Below are 27,476 nucleotides of genomic sequence, written 5' to 3'. Positions count from 1 at the left end.
AGAAAAATGTCTAGATCTTATATAATACAGACGTTACTTCAAAAAAGAAGATGATTACGTCCTACGCGTCATGCATTTAGTCATGCAAATATTAATCAATGACTTAAATTCTGCCAAGTCACTGGTTTTCCTGGCTAGCTCAGGCAACCCATTCCATGCTCTAATAGTACTAGGGAAGAAGGAGTATTTGTACAAATTTGTCCTAGCATATGGGACGAGGAATGTGCCTTTATCTTTGTGTCTTTCAGAGTATTTTATTAAATTTTGTTTTTGTATTTGAATATTGTGGTTCAGTGTTTTATGTATGATTGCTACTTTACTTTTGAGCCTTCTGTCCTGAAGGCTTTCTAAATTTAGTGATTTTACTAAAGGTGTTACTCTAGTCAAATGTGAATATTCGTTTGTTATGAATCTCACTGCTCTATTTTGTGTCTGTTCCAGTTTCTTAATGTTTTCTTGGGTTGAGGGGTCCCAAACGGAGGATGCATATTCTATTATTGGCCTAACCAAGGTTAAATAACATTTTAGTTTTATGTTCTTATTTGATTTATAGAAATTTCTTTTAATAAACCTTAATGCTTTGTTTGATTTGTTTGTAGTTTCATCAATATGTGGATTCCATGACAGTTTTTCATTTATTATAACACCTAGGTATTTTGCGTTTTTAGTCTGTGTTACTGGTTTGCCATGAATAAGATAAGTGGAATTAATTTGTTTTAGTTTTTTGTTACTCTTAACAATTGACATTTTTCTGGGTGGAAAGACATGCTCCAATTTGATTCCCATTTCTGTAATTCATCTAATTCTCTTTGTAAAATATCTGTGTCTTGTGTTGTTTTTATTGTTCTATATATTATGCAATCGTCTGCAAATAATCTGACTTTTGTTCCTAAAGTAATGCAATTTGGTAAATCATTTATGTAAATTAAAAATAGTAGTGGACCCAAGACTGTTCCTTGAGGTACACCTGAGTTTACTGTTATCAGTGTTGATTTAGAGCCATTTATTATTACAGTTTGTTCTCTCCCTATCAGAAAATCTTTAATCCACTGATGCAGTGGACCATTAATGCCGAAATATTTTAATTTTTTAGCAAACTATGGTGGTGAACTTTGTCAAAAGCCTTAGAAAAATCTAGTAAGATAGCATCTATTTGTTCACTATTATCTAAACCTTTTGAAAAATCATCAATTAGCCCTATTAGTTGTGTTTCACATGATCTATATTTCCTAAAGCCATGTTGGTATGGTGAGAGGACATTATGTTTGTCTAAGTAGTTTATGATGTTCCTACATATTATGTGTTCTAGGATTTTACATGTGATGCTGGTAAGTGATACTGGTCTGTAGTTTCCTGGGTCAGATTTTTCTCCTTTTTTAAATAGGGGGCTGACATTAGCTTCTTTCCAGTCCTTTGGTACTCTGCCCTGGTTAAGTGATATTAATAAAGACTAAAGTTTTGTAATTATTAGATTATTACATATAGACATAGGACATAGATTTAATAATACTGTAATACGTTTACTATACTCTATACTAAATCTACTAGACTAGAGCTCTATCTATAGATCTATCTATGACCTAGTCAATCTAGATCTATACAATATTCATTATAATACTTCTACTTATAATGACTTATTTAATAAGTTAGTACTTAGACTTACATCTATTATAGTTAATTAATAGATTTACTTTTCAATGCCTAGACCTAATAATAAAATTGCGAATGATGTCTATAATGACTGATTATTTTAATTTTTTTTTTTTGTGATAGGCCTACTAGATCTAGGTCTACTCTAGACTCTACTAAAATCTAGTCTAAAATAATGACTAAGACTCTAGATGATTGAGAAGTTCACATATAGGTGTTGTTAATAATACGGCATGTCGGCTGAAAGTATATAAAGTGCTTTTTTTTTTTGTAAAAATAAAAAATAGGTGCCGGTACTCAGTGATAGATTGCCTAACTTTCAACTAATAATAAATTAACAATTATCGTTGAATTACAAGAAAAGTAATCATTTTCCCGACATTGAAAAAAGGTGCCGGTACCCCATACCGGTGCGTACCGTCACAAAAATATATGTATAGGCCTAACTCAATCTTCTTTCATTAAATTTTTTTTGCGGGGTTATTGCTACTTAATACATTGATACCGGATCGATTTAAATAGGGCTTAAGTATACAAGCAGGATTTCGAGCATTAAATAATTTTTTTTTTAAATACAAAGTTTTATGGAAGAGTTGTTTGAAGTTTGTAACTTCTTACATTCAGGCTAAAAATATCGAAGCCTACATTTTTACACCCATTTCTAAACATTTAGAAGCGATGGACTGATTCATAGTGTAGCTTGTGTACATCTGCAAAAACACAAAAGTCTCTTTGTAATCTTATCAGTTAGACTTTCAAAACTATTAAAAAAAAACTTAATGATTATTTTTACTGTATAATTCTATTATTATTCCTTTTTAGAATTAGAATATAAACAAAAATTTGCCATATGACTTTGTCTCATAGAAAAAAATGAAACTTACGTCTATTTATACAGTTATTTTTAGTTACCTAGTAATATAAAATATATTGAACTAACACGTAAATTCATCATAATGCAGCCATGCGATTTTTCGCTTATGAACATAGCATTATTTAGGACTAATATTTTACAAAGGCTGCATGGAGAAATCAGGTATACCCATTAGGAGAAAAACGACCCCTTTACACAAGAAAAATTTAAGAAACAAGAACAGACACAAAATAGACAGTGACATTCATAACAAAATAATATTCAAAATTGATTAGAGTAACACCTTTTTAAGTAATCATTTAAAGTTTAAAATCACTTCATTTTTTTTCAACAATTATTTTGTGTATGAAATTGTGTATCGGAAAATGCCGGGTACTTGAAATAAGCTAGTCCGAAAAAAACAACACAGATCTTGGGTAAAATACTCATCAAATAAAGTACTGTAAATGTGTAGTTTTACGCGCTAGTTTCAGGTCTTTTTTTTTTATAGCCTCTATCGGGTTTGATGACACGGACTAGTCCAACAAACCCTATTGGTTTTATTAAATTGATTCTTGTGTTGTCAGGTAAAAGAGATAACTGTGCGAAGTTTCAGATTGATCCAAGATTGGGTGTACAAACGTGTAGAAACTTTTATACCATACAGACAAACAGGGTGAGTTGATAGAAGCTTTGTCATCAAAAAGGCACGCTTGTCCCGATCCTCATAGGGAGGGAGCTTATAACTTTCCCCTAGAAGGAGGAGGATTACCAAAATAAAAGAGTCCTCTTTTGGTTGTTCAACAGTTAGATTTGGAAAAAAAAATCGCCACCCAAATGTCGTCTATCCGCTAGTACCACACAGAATCTACCCCGCAAAGAGTTTCATAAAGTAACAAACAGAAATAAAACAACTTAGGTAAAAATCTAGACCTAGTATGTTTGAAAGAATCTTAATCTCTTTTCAACGTAACATTTCTACCATTTCAAACGTGATTTAAATATCAAGGGCGGAGAAATCTATGGAGTATGGACGTATGAGCTAGAGATCAAATTGAAGTATGTCCCATTCAATTCGCTATGGCTCAATGGACTTACAAAACAAAAATGTTGAATACATAGACTTATATATACTATATGGTGGAATGTTGTTTCACTTTTGTTATTTACGTCGAGCTATGAAACAAAATATTTACATAGGTAAGTCCACGATCAATAGTCTGCTCTGTGGCTGATTTAAAAGAACCTCCAATGTCTGTAGCTAAGTGTCCATATTTAAATCCCTTTTAAATAAATTCATACAAGTCTTACTTCCTCCCTAGTGGCATTAGAGCATGGTATGGGTTGCCGGAATCAGCAAGGAAAACAAATGGCTTCACTGAGTTTAAGTTTAAAATGCTAAATCTAGATTCTAAACATACAATTCTATACCTTCAAACATTTCAGTCTTCAGTGCCTAATAAATGAATGTTTCGTTTGATTAAAAGTAATTCACAATAATTCATTTAAAAAAAAACAACAAGTTTTAGCTTAGCAGGATCGGATTAGACTTAATTAGGCTTTAAGCTTTTTCTACAAAATGATTAAAAATATTCCTGGAACCATTTTTTCGGAGGCCCCAAGTGGGGGCCCTAAGCAGGGCCGCCGGCGTTAAGCATATGCAAACTAGGCCGCCGCACAGGGCCTTGCACAAGAAACTTTGTTGGAGAAAGAAAACTGCGAAACCTGTGGATCAAACATTGCAGAGCTCTGTGTCTACTAGTCCAGCTCTACTTGAAGTGTAGTCGTGAATGTGAAGATGTAGGCCTATTGCTTAGACTAGCTATGTTAGAAGAACCTTGTTGCTTCCTATTGGTAAGTATGACAAAACGTTATTTCAAGTCTGGTGCACCAAATACGCAAAGGAAAAAGCGGAGAATGCAAAGAGATGCTTGAGTAGATTTTGTTATTGGTATGGTGATATTTTTATTTTTCTATTTTATTTGCGAGGCCTCTAATTACGAAAGGCCGGCCCTGGCTGTGGTAGTAGTTTAGAAATATCTATAAGAAATAGCAACCTATATGATAAAAATAAGGTTAGGGTTAGGTTTTGAAAAGTTAAATTAATTCTTTTTAAATACACAAGGTATCGCTGGTAAGTAAGCCTAGAGATCTAGTATAGAAACTTGGTTCTCGCGATGAGGAAATATGTTTGAATGATTCAAATTATGCTAAGCAAATGATTATGCACATGGATGACCGCCTGGTCTTAGAGTTGGCTAAATGCCTCGGACTGTCGTCACGAACCACGCAATGATCTTCATCTTTTGAAATGAACAATGAATATATTTCAATATGAGTGGTTGTAATGTACACACTAGAAGCTAGAATATAGTTTAGGTCGCGTGTCATTTTATGTACTAATACATAGAGTCTACTGCCAGAAACTTGAACTGAGCGTAGCCAAACTTTTTCTATTGTTGGAGCTCTTCTGTGTTTGGTGAACAAATTTACGATCGTGCCAAACGACAAGTCACAGCAGAAGATATTATTTCAATAGACAACCTGCAAAGTAGGGGGTAGGGACATGAGAGGGAAAGCTGAAGAAAAGCTGTATAGTCCTGTGACGGCTATTTGACCATCTTACTGGCCAAAGTTAAACATTCCTGAAACACGCGATGCGTCCCGTTGAAATGTGTGATTAACAAAAAGATGTGTAGGCGCCAGCGAGGTCTACAGGAATAGCTGGCAATAGTGCAGCGATCTCTACATGAATACCTAACAATAATTACCATTGTTCTGCAATAAACCTGACCAGGAAAAGACGAGATACAGTAGAGGCCATCTTACTTCCTTTATGGACTTTCATTCTTAAGTTCAAGGACATTTTATTTTGATTTATAGCGAGTTCGAGTTTTTTCCTTCAAACAAAAATGTAAATATATATTGATTAAAGATTTTGAAAAAAAAATCTGATTTACCAGTAATAAGCATATTTATAGCATAGATGAACAAGTTATTTAAGTAATTGTACTTGTTTATTTTAATTTAAAAAACCATGCTCTTCACTTAAATTCAAGTTAAGAAAATGGGATGGGCGAAAAGTAACTAGAATATTAATTAGCATATGGTCTATGAGAAATGTTTGTGTCCAGAATAAACCATAAAACAGTTACCTATCCAAAAAGATGCTTACATTTATTCTAGGCCTAAATCGATCTCAAACAACTAAAACTTTGTTTTCTCCTTATCATTAGGACTGACAATCTAATTTTCATCCACTCCATCCCCTCATCAGACCCCATATAATTATTCGCGTTTACTCTTAATAACTCTACAGCGGTGTCTTTGTTTGATGATAGAGTCAATCAAATTGAATCAAATAACTCTACAGCGGTGTCTTTGTTTGATGATAGAGTCAATCAGATTGAATCAAATAACTCTACAGCGGTGTCTTTGTTTGATGATAGAGTCAATCAGATTGAATCAAATAACTCTACAGCGGTGTCTTTGTTTGATAAAAGAGTCAATCAGATTGAATCAAATAACTCTACAGCGGTGTCTTTGTTTGATGATAGAGTCAATCAGATTGAATCAAATAACTCTACAGCGGTGTCTTTGATGATAGAGTCAATCAGATTGAATCAAATAACTCTACAGCGGTGTCTTTGATGATAGAGTCAATCAGATTGAATCAAATAACTCTACAGCGGTGTCTTTGATGATAGAGTCAATCAGATTGAATCAAATAACTCTACAGCGGTGTCTTTGATGATAGAGTCAATCAGATTGAATCAAATAACTCTACAGCGGTGTCTTTGTTTGATGATAGAGTCAATTAGATTGAATCAAATAACTCTACAGCGGTGTCTTTGTTTGATGATAGAGTCAATCAGATTGAATCAAATAACTCTACAGCGGTGTCTTTGTTTGATGATAGAGTCAATCAGATTGAATCAAATAACTCTACAGCGGTGTCTTTGTTTGATGATAGAGTCAATCAGATTGAATCAAATAACTCTACAGCGGTGTCTTTGTTTGATGATAGAGTCAATCAGATTGAATCAAATAACTCTACAGCGGTGTCTTTGTTTGATAAAAGAGTCAATCAGATTGAATCAAATAACTCTACAGCGGTGTCTTTGTTTGATAAAAGAGTCAATCAGATTGAATCAAATAACTCTACAGCGGTGTCTTTGTTTGATGATAGAGTCAATCAGATTGAATCAAATAACTCTACAGCGGTGTCTTTGATGATAGAGTCAATCAGATTGAATCAAATAACTCTACAGCGGTGTCTTTGATGATAGAGTCAATCAGATTGAATCAAATAACTCTACAGCGGTGTCTTTGATGATAGAGTCAATCAGATTGAATCAAATAACTCTACAGCGGTGTCTTTGATGATAGAGTCAATCAGATTGAATCAAATAACTCTACAGCGGTGTCTTTGATGATAGAGTCAATCAGATTGAATCAAATAACTCTACAGCGGTGTCTTTGATGATAGAGTCAATCAGATTGAATCAAATAACTCTACAGCGGTGTCTTTGTTTGATGATAGAGTCAATTAGATTGAATCAAATAACTCTACAGCGGTGTCTTTGTTTGATGATAGAGTCAATCAGATTGAATCAAATAACTCTACAGCGGTGTCTTTGTTTGATGATAGAGTCAATCAGATTGAATCAAATAACTCTACAGCGGTGTCTTTGTTTGATGATAGAGTCAATCAGATTGAATCAAATAACTCTACAGCGGTGTCTTTGTTTGATGATAGAGTCAATCAGATTGAATCAAATAACTCTACAGCGGTGTCTTTGTTTGATAAAAGAGTCAATCAGATTGAATCAAATAACTCTACAGCGGTGTCTTTGTTTGATAAAAGAGTCAATCAGATTGAATCAAATAACTCTACAGCGGTGTCTTTGTTTGATGATAGAGTCAATCAGATTGAATCAAATAACTCTACAGCGGTGTCTTTGATGATAGAGTCAATCAGATTGAATCAAATAACTCTACAGCGGTGTCTTTGATGATAGAGTCAATCAGATTGAATCAAATAACTCTACAGCGGTGTCTTTGATGATAGAGTCAATCAGATTGAATCAAATAACTCTACAGCGGTGTCTTTGATGATAGAGTCAATCAGATTGAATCAAATAACTCTACAGCGGTGTCTTTGTTTGATGATAGAGTCAATTAGATTGAATCAAATAACTCTACAGCGGTGTCTTTGTTTGATGATAGAGTCAATTAGATTGAATCAAATAACTCTACAGCGGTGTCTTTGTTTGATGATAGAGTCAATCAAATTGAATCAAATAACTCTACAGCGGTGTCTTTGATGATAGAGTCAATCAGATTGAATCAAATAACTCTACAGCGGTGTCTTTGTTTGATGATAGAGTCAATCAGATTGAATCAAATAACTCTACAGCGGTGTCTTTGTTTGATGATAGAGTCAATCAGATTGAATCAAATAAAAATAAAAAAAAGGAGGGAGAGAGAGAGGGGAGGAAATGTTCATTGTTTGAAATAAATATTAGTTTGATTATCATTGCTTATTAGTCAATTCAATAGCATGTCATATGTCACTCTCTTAAATAAACCAAAAAATAACCTATTTAAAAAAAAAAACTAATAATAACAACACATACACAATACCTCGTTGAATTACCTGAGCATGAAAGAGGATGACAAGCGCCAGGAGGCACAATGACGTCATGGCTTTAGGGTCTATAATTGTCTTTCTCCAGATGTCCTTTAAAATGTATTCATAGAAAAGTGTAATGAAACAAACCGTTTATGTAAAGAAAAAAAAAATCTTTGTTTTACCTAGTTTTCGATACGGTAACTTACATGTTTGTGTCAAATAAATTGCTAATCAGTGCCAGAATTTAGTAAGTGGAAGCCCTTACCTCTTCCAGCTTTGATAATCAACAATGCAATTACTAATATTTAAAGGTCTAAAATAAGTTCATATTTGTGAAAAAAGAACAGGAGTAGGGCCTAATTTAAATTTCATTTTCCTTATTCTGTTATATTTGTGCCTGTTTTCATCAAAAGTATACATTTGTACACTCTTTGAATAAGGCTGAGGCCCAGTGAGTCTGCACAGTCTTGCAGTGTCCTAAATCGGCCCCTAACCTGAAGCGATAGTATTCTTCATATTTATGGTGGCTTATATTTTGGAACACGTTTAGGCCTATAAAATAAACGCTTAGAAAAATAATTAAAATATTAAAAACAAAACAAAAAACTTACTATTTAAAATTCAAAGAAATCCATTATGTGCACAGAGCTTGGATCCTTAATTAGTTTTTCTTCCGTCATTCAATCGAATCATAACAAAACTGCTAATGAATGTTTACTCTCATCCAGCCTTAAAGAATCTAGACTCAAGTCAATAAGTTGAATTATCTCTACTTTCGTCTGTGCATCTGTTTTCCCATGTAACATAAAGATGTCCAAATCTAGATATAAATCATGTAAACGAGTTTTTTTTTTTTTTTTTTGCTGATGCAATTTAGTTGAATGAAGATATTACAATTTAATTCCTTTAAAACAATGTGTTCAGGATTCCTATTGTTTAGTTATGAAATACACGAGCATACAATGAAAACAGTTCATATTTCATAAGAAGCTGTAGACACTAGCGCTACGTACATGAGACTGTGTCCAATGCAACCCAGGAGAAAGTGCAGTACTTGCGCGACCAACGAATCGCTAAGCTGTGACCTGCTCGCCAGTATACGCCAGACAGACAAGCACATTTTTATACCAATCTTTTTTTTTTAAGTTCACAACATATCTACCCCCACCCCCTTTTTTTTGTTAATCAGAATAAATGACCTTAATAAAACTATTTAAAATTAAATATTGAGTATCATTTTATAAGCGGTCATTCGAATATATATATGAATGGTCGACACAAATTGTAGAAAATCCCCACTCCAAAAAAAAAAAAAGTTGACAAATTTATCTTTACCTACGTTAGGGCGCTCAGTTTTTCTCTGATGAATTGGTACCATGACACACATCTGTGTGTTAATGAAATGGGACTCTGAATGTAGAATCTTTATTTTTTTAGTGGAATGGCATACTGTATAAATAATATGCCAATGGGTTAAAATATCAATAAGTAGAATACTAAATACCAGAAGGGGGTTATATATTATAAAATTTGATAAAATATAAATAATTAGTACATATTATTGAGATAAGTAAATAATTTTATATTCAAATTTTGTGATTTCTCTATAATAATTCGCCCCCTCCCCCCCGAATTGCTTCGACATAAATGTTCTCCCCTCAGAGCTACGTAGACACAGAACTGTTTTGTTTGTAACTGCATTCACAGTTAGGCCCGAAGGCGGCAAAATATGCAGCCCTTGGAGAACTGTGCCATTAACGATAGCTCCGACTTGTTTAGCCCGTACCACGTTCTGGGTGGTGCATGTGAGACACCATGAAACTTATCAGATTCTTTCCAAGATTTCAACCATTTTTCATGTAGGGTCTTTTGACATGCATTGCCTACAAAACAGAGACCGTCTATGAGAAAGTAAAAACAAAAACTCTCTTTGTTTACTTTTATCGTTATTTTTCTCTGTTACGCCTGCTTTTCTTGACTGTTTTTAGACTATCCACGAGAGATGTGTTTCTGTTCTGCGTTTAAAGCTGATTCCATGTTTGTTCTCTCATCCACATCTCAATGTCAGAATTATTTATTTCAATGACCAAACTCGTCATTAACGACTGTTTCTCTGCTTTACACCCACCCTCCTTCCTACTCCTCCTTGTCTGTGGTGACCAAGTATTGCGCTAACATGTTCAAGGTAGATAATTACATAATCTAAATGTTACCATCGAACTTCCCAAGTTTTAATGAAAAGTCTCCTTTCCTTCTCCGATAAAGGTTTTCAGAAATTATAGACTTAAAGATTTCGTGTGTACAGCAAACAGATTTCGTCGGCATTTCTCAACCTATTAGACATGTGATCTAGGAAGAATACTGCAACGAAGCGCCAGAACAACTCATTTCTAGGCTTAAGACCAAAATAAATAAATAAGAAGGTTACAAAAGAAAGTTTGTGTGGAAACACAAACTAAAAATCGGCCCCCGAAGTGGTTCACCCAGGCAGGCTTCAATATTTTCAGAAAGAACATCCGAATGACATTAAATCAAAGACAAATGAGAGATAAGAATGGAGAAAGAAGGTTCACAGATCTTGGGTAATGCCCCAACGGTCCAGCAGATCCTCCAAAAAAAAAAAAAAAAAAAAAATCCGCACTAAAAAAAATTTTGGACAATGAAATTTATAAGATTACTATTCGTTTTAAATTAGGTCTAACTTATAATGCATACTAATTAGCTTTTTCTCTTTAAAAAAATACTTGCATAACTGATTTTAAAAATTAGATTTTTCTCTTTCAGAAAAAAAAAAGTAGCCGTTGCATCAGAACTTTGAATGGTCTAAAACAGGGATGTTTGTCAAATTACGGCCCGCGGGCCACATGTGGCCCGCCGAGGTGTTTTATGCGGCCCGCCGACGCCTTCAGAAATCAGATGTGCGCACAGTATAAAGATATAAAAAGGCACATATTTTAAAAAATGTATTTATAAATTATTGAAACTGTCTCATTGTAAAATGTTTTAAGTAAACGAAGATTATTCTTATTGGCTATACATCAATACACTCAATGCAAGACACGATGTCTGAGTGTTGGGTAGGCTTGGAACAAGATGTGCAAGTGTAACAACTGATGGAGCTAAATCTTTGACTGAGAACCATAAAATTGAAACAGGAAAGTTTGCACAAAGCTGCATATAATTTAAACATTTAACGATAACCATATATAACAACAAATGTAGGGGAGTTAACTACGGCTAGTTCTGATTTATGCATAAATAAACCTATATATCCGCTAGCTTAGCATGGGCAATGCAAAGGAGAAGAATATAAAATCTCAAGGATGAAATTGTTATGTTACTTGAAGGGCATTGACTGTGACTTTGTTAACAATATTTCTAATGAAGAGTGGAAGACAAAATTTCACGTATTTTCTAATTGCTATTGCAATTGATTGTTTACATATGAAATGTAAATGAATGTTAAATCTTTTCAAACAAGGCTTTCCCATTTCTAAAGGCAAGCAAAAAAATAGTTTTTTGTCATTTTCCTTTGCTGAAAGGTGAAACTATCTTTAGTGAAATGATTATAAGTACAACACTTATTAAGAGAAGGCTATTCAGCTCCAGAGGACATAACTCAAAGCAAAGAGAAGTTCCAGTCATCACTACCACGTCTTATGGGTGCCAGAAGCTGTATTTCCACACTTAAAAAACTTTGCTGCTGTTCACAATATTTGGGTACACATACATCAGTTCTTCTTCTTCATTCTCATTTTTCATGTTGAAGGGTTCAGATCAGTAATCCTATATCTGAGAGGAACCGCGTAGTGGTTTCCAGATCAGGCAGCCCTACAAATAGTCTTTGGAGAGTCTTGTTCGGATCCCTTGATTTAGTATGCACCATTGAAGGACATGGTCAGCATTCTCTGGTGATGCTCCACAAGGGAAGGCTTCGCTCGTCCCGACATTTAACTTCCGGAACATCAGTGAGCAAGCATTTTTTGTGGAAACTAAATAAGTATAATCAGTGGTCAATATTGACAAACTGTAATTTGACAGCAGTCATACACAGGGGTAACAACTAGTGAGATAGTTTCACAGTTAAGAAACATTATGCACGAGTGTAAGAAGTAAAATACTGCAGATTAAGTACAACTGTATATTTGTGGGGATATTGTGATATAAAAAGACAACAGCAATTTTAAAAAAAAATCGTAAAACAGTGTATATGAATTAAAAGACATTCTACACAGTAAGCTTATCTTTCTAAGATATATATATATGCGGCCCGCCATTACCAAACTTTTTTTAATGCGGCCCTCGATACAAAAATGTTGCCCACCCCTGGTCTAAAATATTGTGATGTCCGATTTTCAATATCTTTTGTGGTTTACGAGATCTAAACGTGACGGACGGACAGACGGACAAACATTTCACACAAAACTAATAGCGTCTTTTCCCCTTTCGGGGGCCGCTAAAAATCCTTTTACGAAAAAATAACTAACCTTATACAAGGGAAAGAACTCCACATTTACAACTATATCTAAAAAAACAACTAATTACCAATAGTTAATTAACTATAGGTTAATTTGTTTTATTGATTCTTGTTTTGTGAGGAAAAAGAAATAATTATGCACTATTTCAGCCTAATTCGAGATGGCATGTGGGAGAAATAATGTGCACTCTGTTTGTACCAGACAGACAGAAGGACAGAGTTAGTTGAAGCTTTGTAATAAGGACTAAAGACTTATCTGAGATGAACTCTGCGAAGAGAATTGGGAGGACTCCTGCCGAAGTGACCTGGCAAGAAAATGGACTGTCAAAGGCGTAATGCCTTGTGATTTTTCCCTTGCTAACGGAGAAGGGGAAACTCAAGCAAGATATCCGACACAGTTTTCTTTGTCTTCAGAGGCGGCACCAAGAAACGCAGTTTTAGTTTAAAAGGAACCAGGCAGAGAAAGAAACTTTGCACCCTTTCCAAACTGAAGGATTGTGGATTGTTCCAATTTGTTTAGTCGCCACCGAGAGGTCATGTCGTTGTGGGCGACGCCAATGCTGCCAGACACCCAGGGCCTTATCGGATTCTTCCAGAAATTTAACCCATTTCTCCTTAGCGTCCTATGGATTTTAAAGTATATAGGAATTACAAGATTAAATTTATGAGTTGCCACAAAATATATTTTCCATTTGATTGATTTTGTTACTATAAATAAGTAGTCTGAAATATGATCACGTGAATAGAATGCACACAAACACAAACATAGTTTCTTTTGCACATTTCAGTTTCATTGACGTCATGGCAATACTGTATTTAGTCAGTTCAAGGATTCTCAGCCAATCTGATGAAAGGCCACAGGCACATTCACTTAGTGCTGCTAGTATCTAGCGGAAACTAGTTGCAGAAGGCTGAGAACCTAGTGCAGGTCATTAGTAGGTCGGTCTAAGTAACTCATATCTTGGCTCTGTTCCAGCTGAGTGATATATATCGTTTCTGAAAGTCACAAGTTCTTTTTGTCTGCTCTACGGACTCTTGAAATGTTGTCTCTATTGCATTTATGTTGAAAAGTCTTTTCATGCCGTAGCTTACACCCAACACAGAAGGAAGAGAAAACAAGAGTCCAATTCCACTTCATACGTTTTAGCCTACACGAATTAAAGACCAATAAACATAAAAAACAACAACAACACAACATTGTGTAAATAGACATGGCCTAAACAAAAATTACGGATGATAGTTTTCACTTATCAAACATTACAGGTCTAGTTGATTAGTGTAGAGAACATTGTATGCTATGTGGAAACTTTAAAGTACGTATGTTATTAGTAGAAAGATGCTCATCAATAAACTAATCAATGTTTTTGATGTGTCTGAGTGACACAAACCGTCATAGAAAAAGTAGATCATCCCACTTCTGCCACTATGTAGTAGACACAACACAGTCTCAATGAACACATTGCTTTATTAGGCTTCTACTTCTCTCCTCCATCTTCTTGTCATTCTGTTCATGTCTGAATGCATTCAAGGATGTGATAGTGTGTGTTGAGTAGCTAGTAGTGTAGTGTGTGTGTGCCTGTGTATGAAATGACCAGTTGACCTTCATTGTACATGGATGAGTGAACAACAAAGATAGTAAGTCAGGACTGTATAGAGATGGATCAGAATCACAAGAAGATGCAGGTGTGAAGTCAAACTGAATCCTAATAAAGCGATGTGTTCATTGAGACTCTTGTTGTCTTTAGTGTGTCTATTACACAAACCACTTAGTTAACCATCAAGGGGGCTCACCGAGTTTGCTGAGCGCCTAAAGGCAGCATAAAACCTTCTTTCAGATACTGTTACCCCTTCCCTGCACAGGTTCACAAAAAAAGTTTGGACACACATAGTATGCTAAAGCATAATTAGATGCCCAGTACAAAAGTAGCCAGGTAATTCGAAAGAAAAGCTGCAGAAATACTCTCATTTTCCATTTTCATCATGACAACAGTTGAACTATCTAATCACATGCAAGCGATCAAAGATCATGTTGTGCATTACTCAAGGATATCAGGGAATGTGCTGCCAACTTTTGTTGTCTGACTTAATTAACCTGTTAGCTGTACAGATTGGCTAAGTAGGCAGGGAACATCAGCTATTCAAGGCTAGGGGAAAGATAACCAAACGTACAAATAAAAGAAAAAATATGTTCTCAAATTAAAAACAAATGTATTTATCAGATGATCATCAATGGACCAAACACAGAGTGAAGTCATTGCAAGCATTCTATTAAAAATACACTCAACAGTATATACAGTTATAACATCCAATCAACAATTATCAAAATATTTAGCACTGCCAGTCCGCTTACAAACAATTACACATAATATTTATACAAATACTGGACACAACTAATGACTTCGTACAAGGCTTTGAATGCTATGAATAATTATTAATTAGAAACTAATTTAAAAAGTATTGTTATAAAAAGAGTCTTAAGTATGCACATCCATGGTGTAGAATAAAAGGATTGATCCAAGTTGTCATTGCAAAGCCTGCAGTTACTTGGAGGATTATTGAAAAAATTTTTTTTAATTAGAAATGAAATTGGACTGAATGAAAAATCTGGTAAAATTAAAAAAAAAAAAATTCCAGTTGAATGCTTGTAGGTAATTAATAATTACACAATTTATTATTTTTTTTATGAAAATTCTTGTTATGAAAAAAAGAAAAACATAACTGCAATGCTATTTTATTGTATGCTATTGTACAGCAGTATTTTCCCTTTGGTCACTGAGGATGTCACAGGAACTCTAAGACAAGTAGAAAAGACATTTGAAATGAGCATTGCTTAGAGTCACACAGTTTCAGCCTCAACATGTTCAGTTCAATAGTGAGATAGTCAAAGAAGACAAAGGCCTTGCAAATTATGACCTTCTTGAAACATTTTTTTGTGTGTGATGTAAATTTCAAGTGATTAAAGGTTGCAGAACACAGTGCAAATGTCTTTAAGCATGTAATATCACATACTGAGCAGTGACACAAACAGGGGGAATGCCTGCCCCCTTTGTTGTTATGGATTGTTAAAGAAATAGTGATTTAACATTGGGAACTATGTTGCTTCTTTTGTTGTTTGTAAAAAAAAAAAAAGAATACGGCTACAGCTGAAATGATTTAGCCCATCTCTTTAGCCCTTCAAAAGTATTCCTATTCTGAATCAAAGCATGCCAACATTGCTCACAAACAAGAAACTAAGAGAAATAAATACAACCACGACATTCAAATGTAGAATCAACAATAACCACATAATATGAGTTGAAAAACAAGGAATAGGTCATTTGAGAATAGTTTCAATCAAGTGTCTCACACTAAGGCAAAAATGACATTCAAAGAAAAAAAAATTGCGCCATCAATAAAGCTGCATCTTGACATTTAATTTTAAAAACTTCAGTTCACAGACACTATAAACCTCAAAGACTTGATGTACATTGATTGAACTTATATACACTACATAATTGTTGAAACAATAAGGATATTTCTAGTAGAATAAAAAAATAAAAGACCAATTCATGTACAGAAACAAAAAAATAGACAGGCACATTTTGTCAGTTTAAAGGTTAAATTAAGTAAATGTTTAAGGTTCTCTCATACATTATAGCTACTCTCAGACAGCATGGTTCAAAATAATCAATTGTTACAATGGGTTTGTCAATAATATAAATAACATCCTTATTACAGAAACATTTGATTGAACAAATCCACTGTACATATTTATATAATAAGGTAACTAGCTTATTGTATAGCTTGTTTAACCAGTCATCAATTGCTAAAAGAAAGTAAACAACAGAGGACCAATTGAAAAGATTTCCATAAGTCTCAATTTCAATTATAACAAAAATACTTTGCAGTAAATCCATTGTATTTCCCAATTGTGCAATAAGTGATGTCTGCTTGTATCAAGTCTGTTGCTCTCAACATTGGCTCTAAAGCGCAGTAAGATCATACTTGTTGTAGTTTGGTTATAGCTAATCTTTCTATATCATCCAAGCTTAAACTGGAGATATTTCTTTCAAATTCCTAGAAAAACAGAAGTTTGAAATTAATATAATTTGTTTAAAAAAAGAAGAATTGAGCAGGAATCATTTCTTGGCTTATGTCTGCAAGCTAAACTACAATTAAAATGGTAGGTCAATCTCACACTGCAGGTGGGAAATTTCCTGAGTGAAAGTAGCAACTCAGAGAACTTCAACCTGGATAAGCAACATATCTACAAGAGACACACATTTGATGGCGAAATTTACTTTCATTAATAGCAGGCAGGGTACCCAAGCCTATGAAGAGAAGAAGCCAAGTCTACAATAGAATGCATGCACATATCAGTGATTTTTCATAATCAACAGCCACCAGAGAAATTGGTGCAAAGGTCCATGTTGTGAATGTCAGAATAAGTTTGTATGAAGGGTCACCTTTTAATGTAAAGTTCTTTTGGTTTAATGTGCTGTGTACATGTGTTCATAATGAGATGATGTCAACAGCATGAATGCCAACCACCAATACTTGTAATGCAGATTCTGGTTTGTATAAAATATTTTTGTTTCAAGTTTTAAACTACACTAGTCATTGCATTTCTTTATGTTTGTAGTTATATTTTATATCTAGTACAGTGGCATAGCAGGGTACAAAAGGTCACAGGCTGAGAAATAACATGCATGCTGTGACAATGTTTGAAAAACATAAAATGTAATTTATATAGTATAGGCTATAGACCTAATTGTTATTGTCCCCCCCCCCCCCATTGTTTTCTTTCCATGCAACACATCAATGCTTTCATAACCAAACTCTCGCCCCCCCCCCCCCCCCGGTCTTTCTAGTAATACTAGCAATGGGGGGAAAAAAGTCACACCAAAGGAGTTTGATTGGGGCTAACTACAATTATGAAAAACCTGATTAAAACAGTTCCTGTCATCAAAGAAGTCCAAACTGATGGTACACAAACTCTAGCTGAAATTCAGTGAAATCACGGGTTACTGTTTTAAAGTTAATACAAAGTTTGGTTTAACTTTTAGGATATTTTAGAGGAAATTAAAAAAAAAAAAATTGGCATTTAAAAAATTGCATTTTTTCCCCTTTGTTGCCATCCCCATGTGGGCCATGATTGGTCATGAGTCATAGACCCAAACGCAGTAGGCCCATTTGCGCCTTGATTGCTACGCCACAGATCTAGTAATAATACTACAAGAAATTAATTTGCAGCAGAAACAAAAATGAACAGAAGACAAGTCACAACACCAACAGAGGGATTCTTTTTGTCTTTCACCTTTTTAAATTCTTGCAAAACAGCTTCCACATCACGTTCTCGAAAATGTCGTTGTAGAAAAACTCGCAGCTTTTCCCATACTGGTTGTTCAGGTTGAGCAGGGTGCAATATTTGTGGAGATAGGGGGCTGGACGTATTTGTTGGTTTGTAAACTGATTTTTTCACTACAAGTATTATTTTGCCGCTATCTTCAACTCCATAATCTCGAAGAGGTTTAGTATCTAAGAGAAGATAGAAGATTTAAATAAGATTTCAAAATACCAATGTTCAATGTACAAACATTTATTTAGTGATCTTAATGCATGTATAATCAAATTAGATTCAAATGAGATCTGAAAAGTTTTGTTCAGTGTTGACATATAATATATATCTTTCTAAATATCGTTATTATTATTATAATTATTCCAATAATTTTTTGTCAGTCACCATAATTATATAGATAGTATGTCTAAATTCATTTCATTATAAGTTTTAAAATCAAAGATTGTTTTTCAAAGTTCAAGAATATATGGCATGCTATAATTTAAACAAGGTAACCTATTTCAAGTGTTTCTTTTTTTTATTATTTCCGAAGAATTCCTGAAATCTTCCTCATAACTCATTTGTACAGCCTTGTTGGATGACTTCATTCAAATGACTGCCATTTACAAATATCATGTTCTAATTTAGTGGATACCTATTTCTTTACTTCTGATTTTACATTTAAGCTTACAACATCAATTTCTTGTAGCAAACCAATAAAAAAATAATAATATATGCACCTTGCAAAGCTTTCCCTTTAAATAGTAGCTTTTGATCTGCCACAGGAATAGACATCAAGGCCTCTACTTGTTCTTTAACATCACTAACAAGACTGCTGGGAGAAGCCTGAAAGTAGAGTGATAACATTTACTAAAACTACAGTTTCCCATTAACAGGTTGAAGCAGCCACTTCTTTTGAATATGAATTCAATTATACACTTATAACATGCAACAGCAGGGTTTTTATTCAAGGTATTTAAAGAGGATTTGATATTTGGGTTTTTGGTACATTTGCACAATTTAGGTCATGCCATAAGAGGATATGAGACTCTCAAGCCCTTGTTCACACAGAAATTCTCACCAAACTTTTGGGTTCCAGTTCCAGTTAGTTTACCATGTATGGTATACTGGCTTATTACCTATTTACATCATGGCTGCCAGAGCTTCTGATTAAACTGAAATATTAATGCTGATACTTCCCACGGTAAGTGAACAGATTGTTTGCTGACACAGAAAGACTTTGACAATATTTTAAAGGACAATGACAGACTTCTATATTTTAAATGACCAAGCCATTTTAAAAGAGACCCAACAGTGTGAATGGTGTGACAAAAAGCTGATGACTACACAACACAATGACATTACTTAGCCAAGTCAAAAATCAAAATAAAGACAAAACAAGTTCAATCTTCTAAAAAACCTACTCATGAAATAACATGTGGCTCATATATTAGGTATGAGGGAACTGTTACCACTAACAGGAGAAGGGGCAAATTTGCGTAATTGGCACCTCAACCAGTAAGCTTTGTGCTGGAGGGGCTCGTTAGCCTTGGCTGGCTACCCACCTAAGAAGAAAAAAGGTGCATTTCCCCAAAATAATAAATGATAAATGATATTACATTTAAAAACCTATTTGTCTATGGAAATAACAAATTCTTAAAATAATATAGAGATCTAGAAGCAAGAGTCAAGGAATCCTCTCAAGTAACAAACTAATAGTAGTTTACTATTTAAATCATCTTGTCTATATAGATTATATAAATAGATCTATCTATTTATACTAGATTAGCTAGATCTAGTCTAGTCATTCTTATTTTGGCAATCTGTGCCAAAACTGTGTGAGAACACAATGTTTCTAACAGGATCTGAAATTATTTCTACTAAGCTTAAGTTAAGAGTATTCTTTTCATTATTCTTTTAAGTATTATGTCCATGTGCAGATCAAGAGACCTAGATGCCAATAATAAAAAGGATAATGTTTATCAATCTATTTAGAATAAAATTATGGGAGAGTCTTGTAGCTAAATTATATATGTGTGTAACCCTTGGCCCGTGATCATGAACAATAAGAATCTGTGTATAATCTGTGAATAATAAGAATCTGTGTATAATCTGTGAATAATAAGAATCTGTGGGGGAGTGATGACATATGGCTACCTAGGAAGTTTCAAAATGTGTCGCAATAGGTAAAATAAGTAAAAACCAAATATGTTTTATTCTTGTTAATTATAATTTGCTATGGTACAGCTTTGGGGTGTGGATATATCATATATTAGGCTATAGGTGGGCCACAATAACAATTGTGTTGAACAGTATAATATTTTTACTATATAAAAAATATAGTGACTATCTACTCATTCGACTGTCTGTGTAGTAAAGCGCAAAATTCGAATAGCCACGATTTAAAACAGGTTCGAGCAGCTCACCTTATTATTACTAAAAACTTATTTATTTGAAAGTCTAGCTATATTGCTACTGCGCATCCCCTTTTTTTTCTTCACTTCCGACATGTATTGCTTCCTTTTCCTTATAAAGGCAAAAGTTTATACGAGGTTAAACTTAAGATGTGTGGATTTTTTTTTTTACCTTCCGGTAGTAAAGGAGATGGGTCATTGGCTCAGGGCTAGGACTGATCAGCTTAAAGAGACTTTTTCTTCATTTTCGTTTTCAGTTTACATGTGGAAGGATTCAGATCAGATATCTGAGATGAACCGTGCTGTGGTTTCCAGATCAGGCAGTTCCCCGTATATACATAGTTTTTCTTCTATATGAGGGTTTTTGGGCCAGTGTCTTGTTAGAGCCTCCTGATAAGGTCAGCATTCTCTGGTGATGCTCCACAAGGGCAGGTTTCGCTTGTCCAGACTTTTAGCTTCTGGAACATATGTTGTCTCATTCTGTTGTGTCCAGTTTTAAATTACAAAATTATGCGTTGCTCATGTTGAGATAGCTTTAATAAATATAATTGGCGTAGTTTTTCTTATAGTTGGGATGTGAGCTAGTCCAATTCATCATTTCTTTTGGGCAGAGAGGGATTTTCATTTGTTTATTAGTTCTTCCACCTTTGGCCAGTATGTCTGTTTTTTCATTGCCTTCTAATTCAATGTGCACTGGAGACTTTTATATTTGGCATACAGACACATAATTGATAAAAAGTACCAGAGTATTGTAGAATTTCTGAAAAAATATTTATAATTTTAAAATACAGATTAAATCAATATTGTTACGAATCTCACTATCCAGGCTCTCTGCAAACTGCACCACACGACACCACCAACTGAAAGAACTTGACAACTCAGGGCTCCAAATAACGTAATAGTTTAATGTCAATAAATAACAGCCAATATTGTACAATTGGCAGCACGTAACACAAGACTGTACAAATATCTCTCCGTTAATAGCCGTACCGCCATATCAATTCTTGCACTGGTCTCTCTGTCTCTTTTCGGACTTGTACTGAGCCATCATAATGAAGCGTAGATCGAGAAGTTGTGTCTCACTGTCTCTGATACCTTCGCTCTTTATATAGGGTCCCTGCTGGCCTTCTCGAACCGGACAGAACGCCGCTCGACGTTTCTGGGTGGTCAGATGACTACAATTCTCGTGACGCTCCTGAGCTGTGTCCAGGACGCAGATCCTTCCGGAACCGTCATGTTGAAACTCGTCTCGGCTGACCGTCGTAACTCGTCACGCTCGACCGCTCGTCTATCGCTGGCCTGGGGCGATTGGCTGACTACACACACACACACCATCCCCATCTGTGCCACCACCAGGTTTATAACAATATATATGTAAATCTAGTTTTCTAGATCGGAAAAGTAGAATACGAATTATAGGTCGACAAGTACTAAACCACAAAAAAAAAAGCGTGATGTCATTTTTACGCAATGAGATGTTCAACGCAGGAGAGCTAATAGTAGACTACTAAAGACTGTTGTGTCTAATGGGAGCAATACAAGTGCATCGATTAACCAGGTACAGTATTGTAATGCCTGTTGTGTCTAAAGGGAGGTGGTGTCAACCTGGTTACATCACAGCCTGTTAGAAGAGTGGACTTACACTAGGTATGGTCTCAAAGAATGTAATCAGAAGAGGGCGTAGAGCCCCCCTCCCTTTCCACTGTGGAGACGCTCCCCCCTTCTAAATTATTCTCGCAACATTTTTACATTTCTAGCACGGTCAGCTACACATAATGCAGTGTCTAATGACATTGGTGTGACATCAGTTACAAGACGTGAATGAAGTAGTGGAGCGTGGGAAAGGTGAAAATGGCTGTTGTTCTTGCGCTGTAGTACAAAGAAAATTACTTTGTAGAGAAAATTAAAGATCAAAATATGTTTCAGATATATTTTCTTTGATCTGCTTGAGGCTTCCATAAGCCTGATTGAACTTAGTAACCAGAGGGGAAATTCAATCAAGAGAACTATGCTTGACAATACTGACACCTCTTTGACCTAATATTTAATTTTAACTAATCATATCTATTTTTATAGACAAGCTCACAAAGGGATGAGGAATTCATAGATCTAGATACCATCCATTTTTTCATAGGTCAGACCATTACGGAGCTAAAAAATTCAATCGTGAATATGGCTACCAGCAGGCTTAATTTGCTCAAACTTTTCACATTATCTAGCAATAATAGAATAAACTAGTACTATAAGACCAGTACTACTAGACAAGGTCTAGATCTAGAATAGTTACAGTAATGGTCTAAAGGGCAGATGATGTAAAGGTCATCTGATTCTGTGGCCTACAGTTAATGAGGGTGTCATGTGGCCAGCACAACGACCAACCGCCTTTACTTTTCCCCAACTAATGTCAGGTACCCATTTGAGCTGTTGGACACAGAGGCGCCCGAAGATTCTGAAATTAAAAATCCCAGTCTTCACCAGGATTCAAACCCTGGACCCCGGTTCGGTTGCCAAGCGCTTTACCGCTCGGCCACCGCGCCTCCGTAGTAAAGAATAGATTATTCACTAGACTAATCAAGACAAGTTAGAATTTAATTTTCAATCTTTTATCTGGACCTAGTCTAAGTCTTAGTCTAGTGTCTATTTAGGTACTTTGACATCCTTATTCTAATGAGCTATAAACTGCATGACTAACTGCTATATAGTTTTGAAATAGAATGGCTAGACTTCCTATAAACTGCAAGACTAGCTGCTATATAGTTTTGAAACAGAATGGCTAGACTTCCTATAAACTGCATGACTAGCTGCTATATAGTTTTGAAACAGAATGGCTAGACTTCCTATAAACTGCATGACTAGCTGCTATATAGTTTTGAAACAGAATGGCTAGACTTCCTATAAACTGCAAGACTAGCTGCTATATAGTTTTGAAACAGAATGGCTAGACTTCCTATAAACTGCATGACTAGCTGCTATATAGTTTTGAAACAGAATGGCTAGACTTCCTATAAACTGCATGACTAGCTGCTATATAGTTTTGAAACAGAATGGCTAGACTTCCTATAAACTGCATGACTAACTGCTATATAGTTTTGAAACAGAATGGCTAGACTTCCTATAAACTGCATGACTAGCTGCTATATAGTTTTGAAACAGAATGGCTAGACTTCCTATAAACTGCATGACTAGCTGCTATATAGTTTTGAAACAGAATGGCTAGACTTCCTATAAACTGCATGACTAGCTGCTATATAGTTTTGAAACAGAATGGCTAGACTTCCTATAAACTGCATGACTAGCTGCTATATAGTTTTGAAACAGAATGGCTAGACTTCCTATAAACTGCATGACTAGCTGCTATATAGTTTTGAAACAGAATGGCTAGACTTCCTATAAACTGCATGACTAACTGCTATATAGTTTTAAAACAGAATGGCTAGACTTCCTATAAACTGCATGACTAGCTGCTATATAGTTTTGAAACAGAATGGCTAGACTTCCTATAAACTGCATGACTAGCTGCTATATAGTTTTGAAACAGAATGGCTAGACTTCCTATAAACTGCATGACTAACTGCTATATAGTTTTGAAACAGAATGGCTAGACTTCCTATAAACTGCATGACTAACTGCTATATAGTTTTGAAACAGAATGGCTAGACTTCCTATAAACTGCATGACTAACTGCTATATAGTTTTGAAACAGAATGGCTAGACTTCCTATAAACTGCATGACTAGCTGCTATATAGTTTTGAAACAGAATGGCTAGACTTCCTATAAACTGCATGACTAACTGCTATATAGTTTTGAAACAGAATGGCTAGACTTCCTATAAACTGCATGACTAACTGCTATATAGTTTTGAAACAGAATGGCTAGACTTCCTATAAACTGCATGACTAGCTGCTATATAGTTTTGAAACAGAATGGCTAGACTTCCTATAAACTGCATGACTAACTGCTATATAGTTTTGAAACAGAATGGCTAGACTTCCTATAAACTGCAAGACTAGCTGCTATATAGTTTTGAAACAGAATGGCTAGACTTCCTATAAACTGCATGACTAACTGCTATATAGTTTTGAAACAGAATGGCTAGACTTCCTATAAACTGCATGACTAACTGCTATATAGTTTTGAAACAGAATGGCTAGACTTCCTATAAACTGCATGACTAGCTGCTATATAGTTTTGAAACAGAATGGCTAGACTTCCTATAAACTGCATGACTAGCTGCTATATAGTTTTGAAACAGAATGGCTAGACTTCCTATAAACTGCATGACTAACTGCTATATAGTTTTGAAACAGAATGGCTAGACTTCCTATAAACTGCATGACTAGCTGCTATATAGTTTTGAAACAGAATGGCTAGACTTCCTATAAACTGCATGACTAACTGCTATATAGTTTTGAAACAGAATGGCTAGACTTCCTATAAACTGCAAGACTAGCTGCTATATAGTTTTGAAACAGAATGGCTAGACTTCCTATAAACTGCATGACTAACTGCTATATAGTTTTGAAACAGAATGGCTAGACTTCCTATAAACTGCATGACTAACTGCTATATAGTTTTGAAACAGAATGGCTAGACTTCCTATAAACTGCATGACTAGCTGCTATATAGTTTTGAAACAGAATGGCTAGACTTCCTATAAACTGCATGACTAGCTGCTATATAGTTTTGAAACAGAATGGCTAGACTTCCTATAAACTGCATGACTAGCTGCTATATAGTTTTGAAACAGAATGGCTAGACTTCCTATAAACTGCATGACTAACTGCTATATAGTTTTGAAACAGAATGGCTAGACTTCCTATAAACTGCTAGACTTCCTATAAACTGCTAGACTTCCTATAAACTGCAAGACTTCCTATAAACTGCTAGACTTCCTATAAACTGCTAGACTTCCTATAAACTGCTAGACTTCCTATAAACTGCTAGACTAGCTGCTATATAGTTTTGAAACAGAATGGCTAGACTTCCTATAAACTGCTAGACTAGCTGCTATATAGTTTTGAAACAGAATGGCTAGACTTCCTATAAACTGCAAGACTAGCTGCTATATAGTTTTGAAACAGAATGGCTAGACTTCCTATAAACTCCATGACTAGCTGCTATATAGTTTTGAAACAGAATGGCTAGACTTCCTATAAACTGCATGACTAACTGCTATATAGTTTTAAAACAGAATGGCTAGACTTCCTATAAACTGCATGACTAGCTGCTATATAGTTTTGAAACAGATTGGCTAGACTTCCTATAAACTGCATGACTAGCTGCTATATAGTTTTGAAACAGAATGGCTAGACTTCCTATAAACTGCATGACTAACTGCTATATAGTTTTGAAACAGAATGGCTAGACTTCCTATAAACTGCATGACTAACTGCTATATAGTTTTGAAACAGAATGGCTAGACTTCCTATAAACTGCATGACTAACTGCTATATAGTTTTGAAACAGAATGGCTAGACTTCCTATAAACTGCATGACTAGCTGCTATATAGTTTTGAAACAGAATGGCTAGACTTCCTATAAACTGCATGACTAACTGCTATATAGTTTTGAAACAGAATGGCTAGACTTCCTATAAACTGCATGACTAACTGCTATATAGTTTTGAAACAGAATGGCTAGACTTCCTATAAACTGCATGACTAGCTGCTATATAGTTTTGAAACAGAATGGCTAGACTTCCTATAAACTGCATGACTAACTGCTATATAGTTTTGAAACAGAATGGCTAGACTTCCTATAAACTGCAAGACTAGCTGCTATATAGTTTTGAAACAGAATGGCTAGACTTCCTATAAACTGCATGACTAACTGCTATATAGTTTTGAAACAGAATGGCTAGACTTCCTATAAACTGCATGACTAACTGCTATATAGTTTTGAAACAGAATGGCTAGACTTCCTATAAACTGCATGACTAGCTGCTATATAGTTTTGAAACAGAATGGCTAGACTTCCTATAAACTGCATGACTAGCTGCTATATAGTTTTGAAACAGAATGGCTAGACTTCCTATAAACTGCATGACTAACTGCTATATAGTTTTGAAACAGAATGGCTAGACTTCCTATAAACTGCATGACTAGCTGCTATATAGTTTTGAAACAGAATGGCTAGACTTCCTATAAACTGCATGACTAACTGCTATATAGTTTTGAAACAGAATGGCTAGACTTCCTATAAACTGCAAGACTAGCTGCTATATAGTTTTGAAACAGAATGGCTAGACTTCCTATAAACTGCATGACTAACTGCTATATAGTTTTGAAACAGAATGGCTAGACTTCCTATAAACTGCATGACTAACTGCTATATAGTTTTGAAACAGAATGGCTAGACTTCCTATAAACTGCATGACTAGCTGCTATATAGTTTTGAAACAGAATGGCTAGACTTCCTATAAACTGCATGACTAGCTGCTATATAGTTTTGAAACAGAATGGCTAGACTTCCTATAAACTGCATGACTAGCTGCTATATAGTTTTGAAACAGAATGGCTAGACTTCCTATAAACTGCATGACTAACTGCTATATAGTTTTGAAACAGAATGGCTAGACTTCCTATAAACTGCTAGACTTCCTATAAACTGCTAGACTTCCTATAAACTGCTAGACTTCCTATAAACTGCTAGACTTCCTATAAACTGCTAGACTTCCTATAAACTGCTAGACTTCCTATAAACTGCTAGACTTCCTATAAACTGCTAGACTAGCTGCTATATAGTTTTGAAACAGAATGGCTAGACTTCCTATAAACTGCTAGACTAGCTGCTATATAGTTTTGAAACAGAATGGCTAGACTTCCTATAAACTGCAAGACTAGCTGCTATATAGTTTTGAAACAGAATGGCTAGACTTCCTATAAACTGCATGACTAGCTGCTATATAGTTTTGAAACAGAATGGCTAGACTTCCTATAAACTGCAAGACTAGCTGCTATATAGTTTTGAAACAGAATGGCTAGACTTCCTATAAACTGCTAGACTAGCTGCTATATAGTTTTGAAAAAGAATGGCTAGACTTCCTATAAACTGCAAAACTAGCTGCTATATAGTTTTGAAACAGAATGGCTAGACTTCCTATAAACTGCAAGACTAGCTGCTATATAGT

At 34.9% G+C, this 27,476-nt stretch overlaps 2 protein-coding genes across 4 annotated transcripts in view; both read right to left on the bottom strand.

Annotated features, from left to right (window-relative positions):
* Positions 1–9,236, bottom strand: part of LOC106054038 (uncharacterized) — a 38,167-nt gene extending 28,931 nt beyond the window's left edge. The window contains exons 1-2 of one of the 3 annotated variants that reach the window (XM_013209744.2): positions 8,750–9,236; positions 8,163–8,246 (exon numbers count right to left, since the gene is read on the bottom strand). In XM_013209744.2, the coding sequence (XP_013065198.2) occupies positions 8,163–8,210 (48 nt within the window). In that variant the 5' untranslated portion in view covers positions 8,211–8,246; positions 8,750–9,236. Of the gene's footprint in view, positions 1–8,149; positions 8,247–8,749 lie in introns of those variants that run through there. The other 2 variants (XM_013209742.2, XM_013209745.2) reach the window with 2 other exon arrangements.
* Positions 9,237–14,803: 5,567 nt separating this feature from the next.
* LOC106054039 (ubiquitin-like protein 4A) overlaps positions 14,804–27,476 on the bottom strand; it is a 69,573-nt gene continuing 56,900 nt past the window's right edge. Inside the window, exons 2-4 of the mRNA XM_056026146.1 lie at positions 18,673–18,778; positions 17,912–18,132; positions 14,804–16,671 (exon numbers count right to left, since the gene is read on the bottom strand). Coding sequence (XP_055882121.1) covers positions 16,594–16,671; positions 17,912–18,132; positions 18,673–18,778 — 405 coding nt within the window. The 3' untranslated portion in view covers positions 14,804–16,593. The remainder of the gene's footprint in view (positions 16,672–17,911; positions 18,133–18,672; positions 18,779–27,476) is intronic.

This window comes from Biomphalaria glabrata, chromosome 4 (genome assembly GCF_947242115.1).
Source record: "Biomphalaria glabrata chromosome 4, xgBioGlab47.1, whole genome shotgun sequence".
Lineage (NCBI taxonomy): Eukaryota > Metazoa > Mollusca > Gastropoda > Planorbidae > Biomphalaria > Biomphalaria glabrata.
This window is presented reverse-complemented; position numbering and strand designations above follow the sequence as displayed.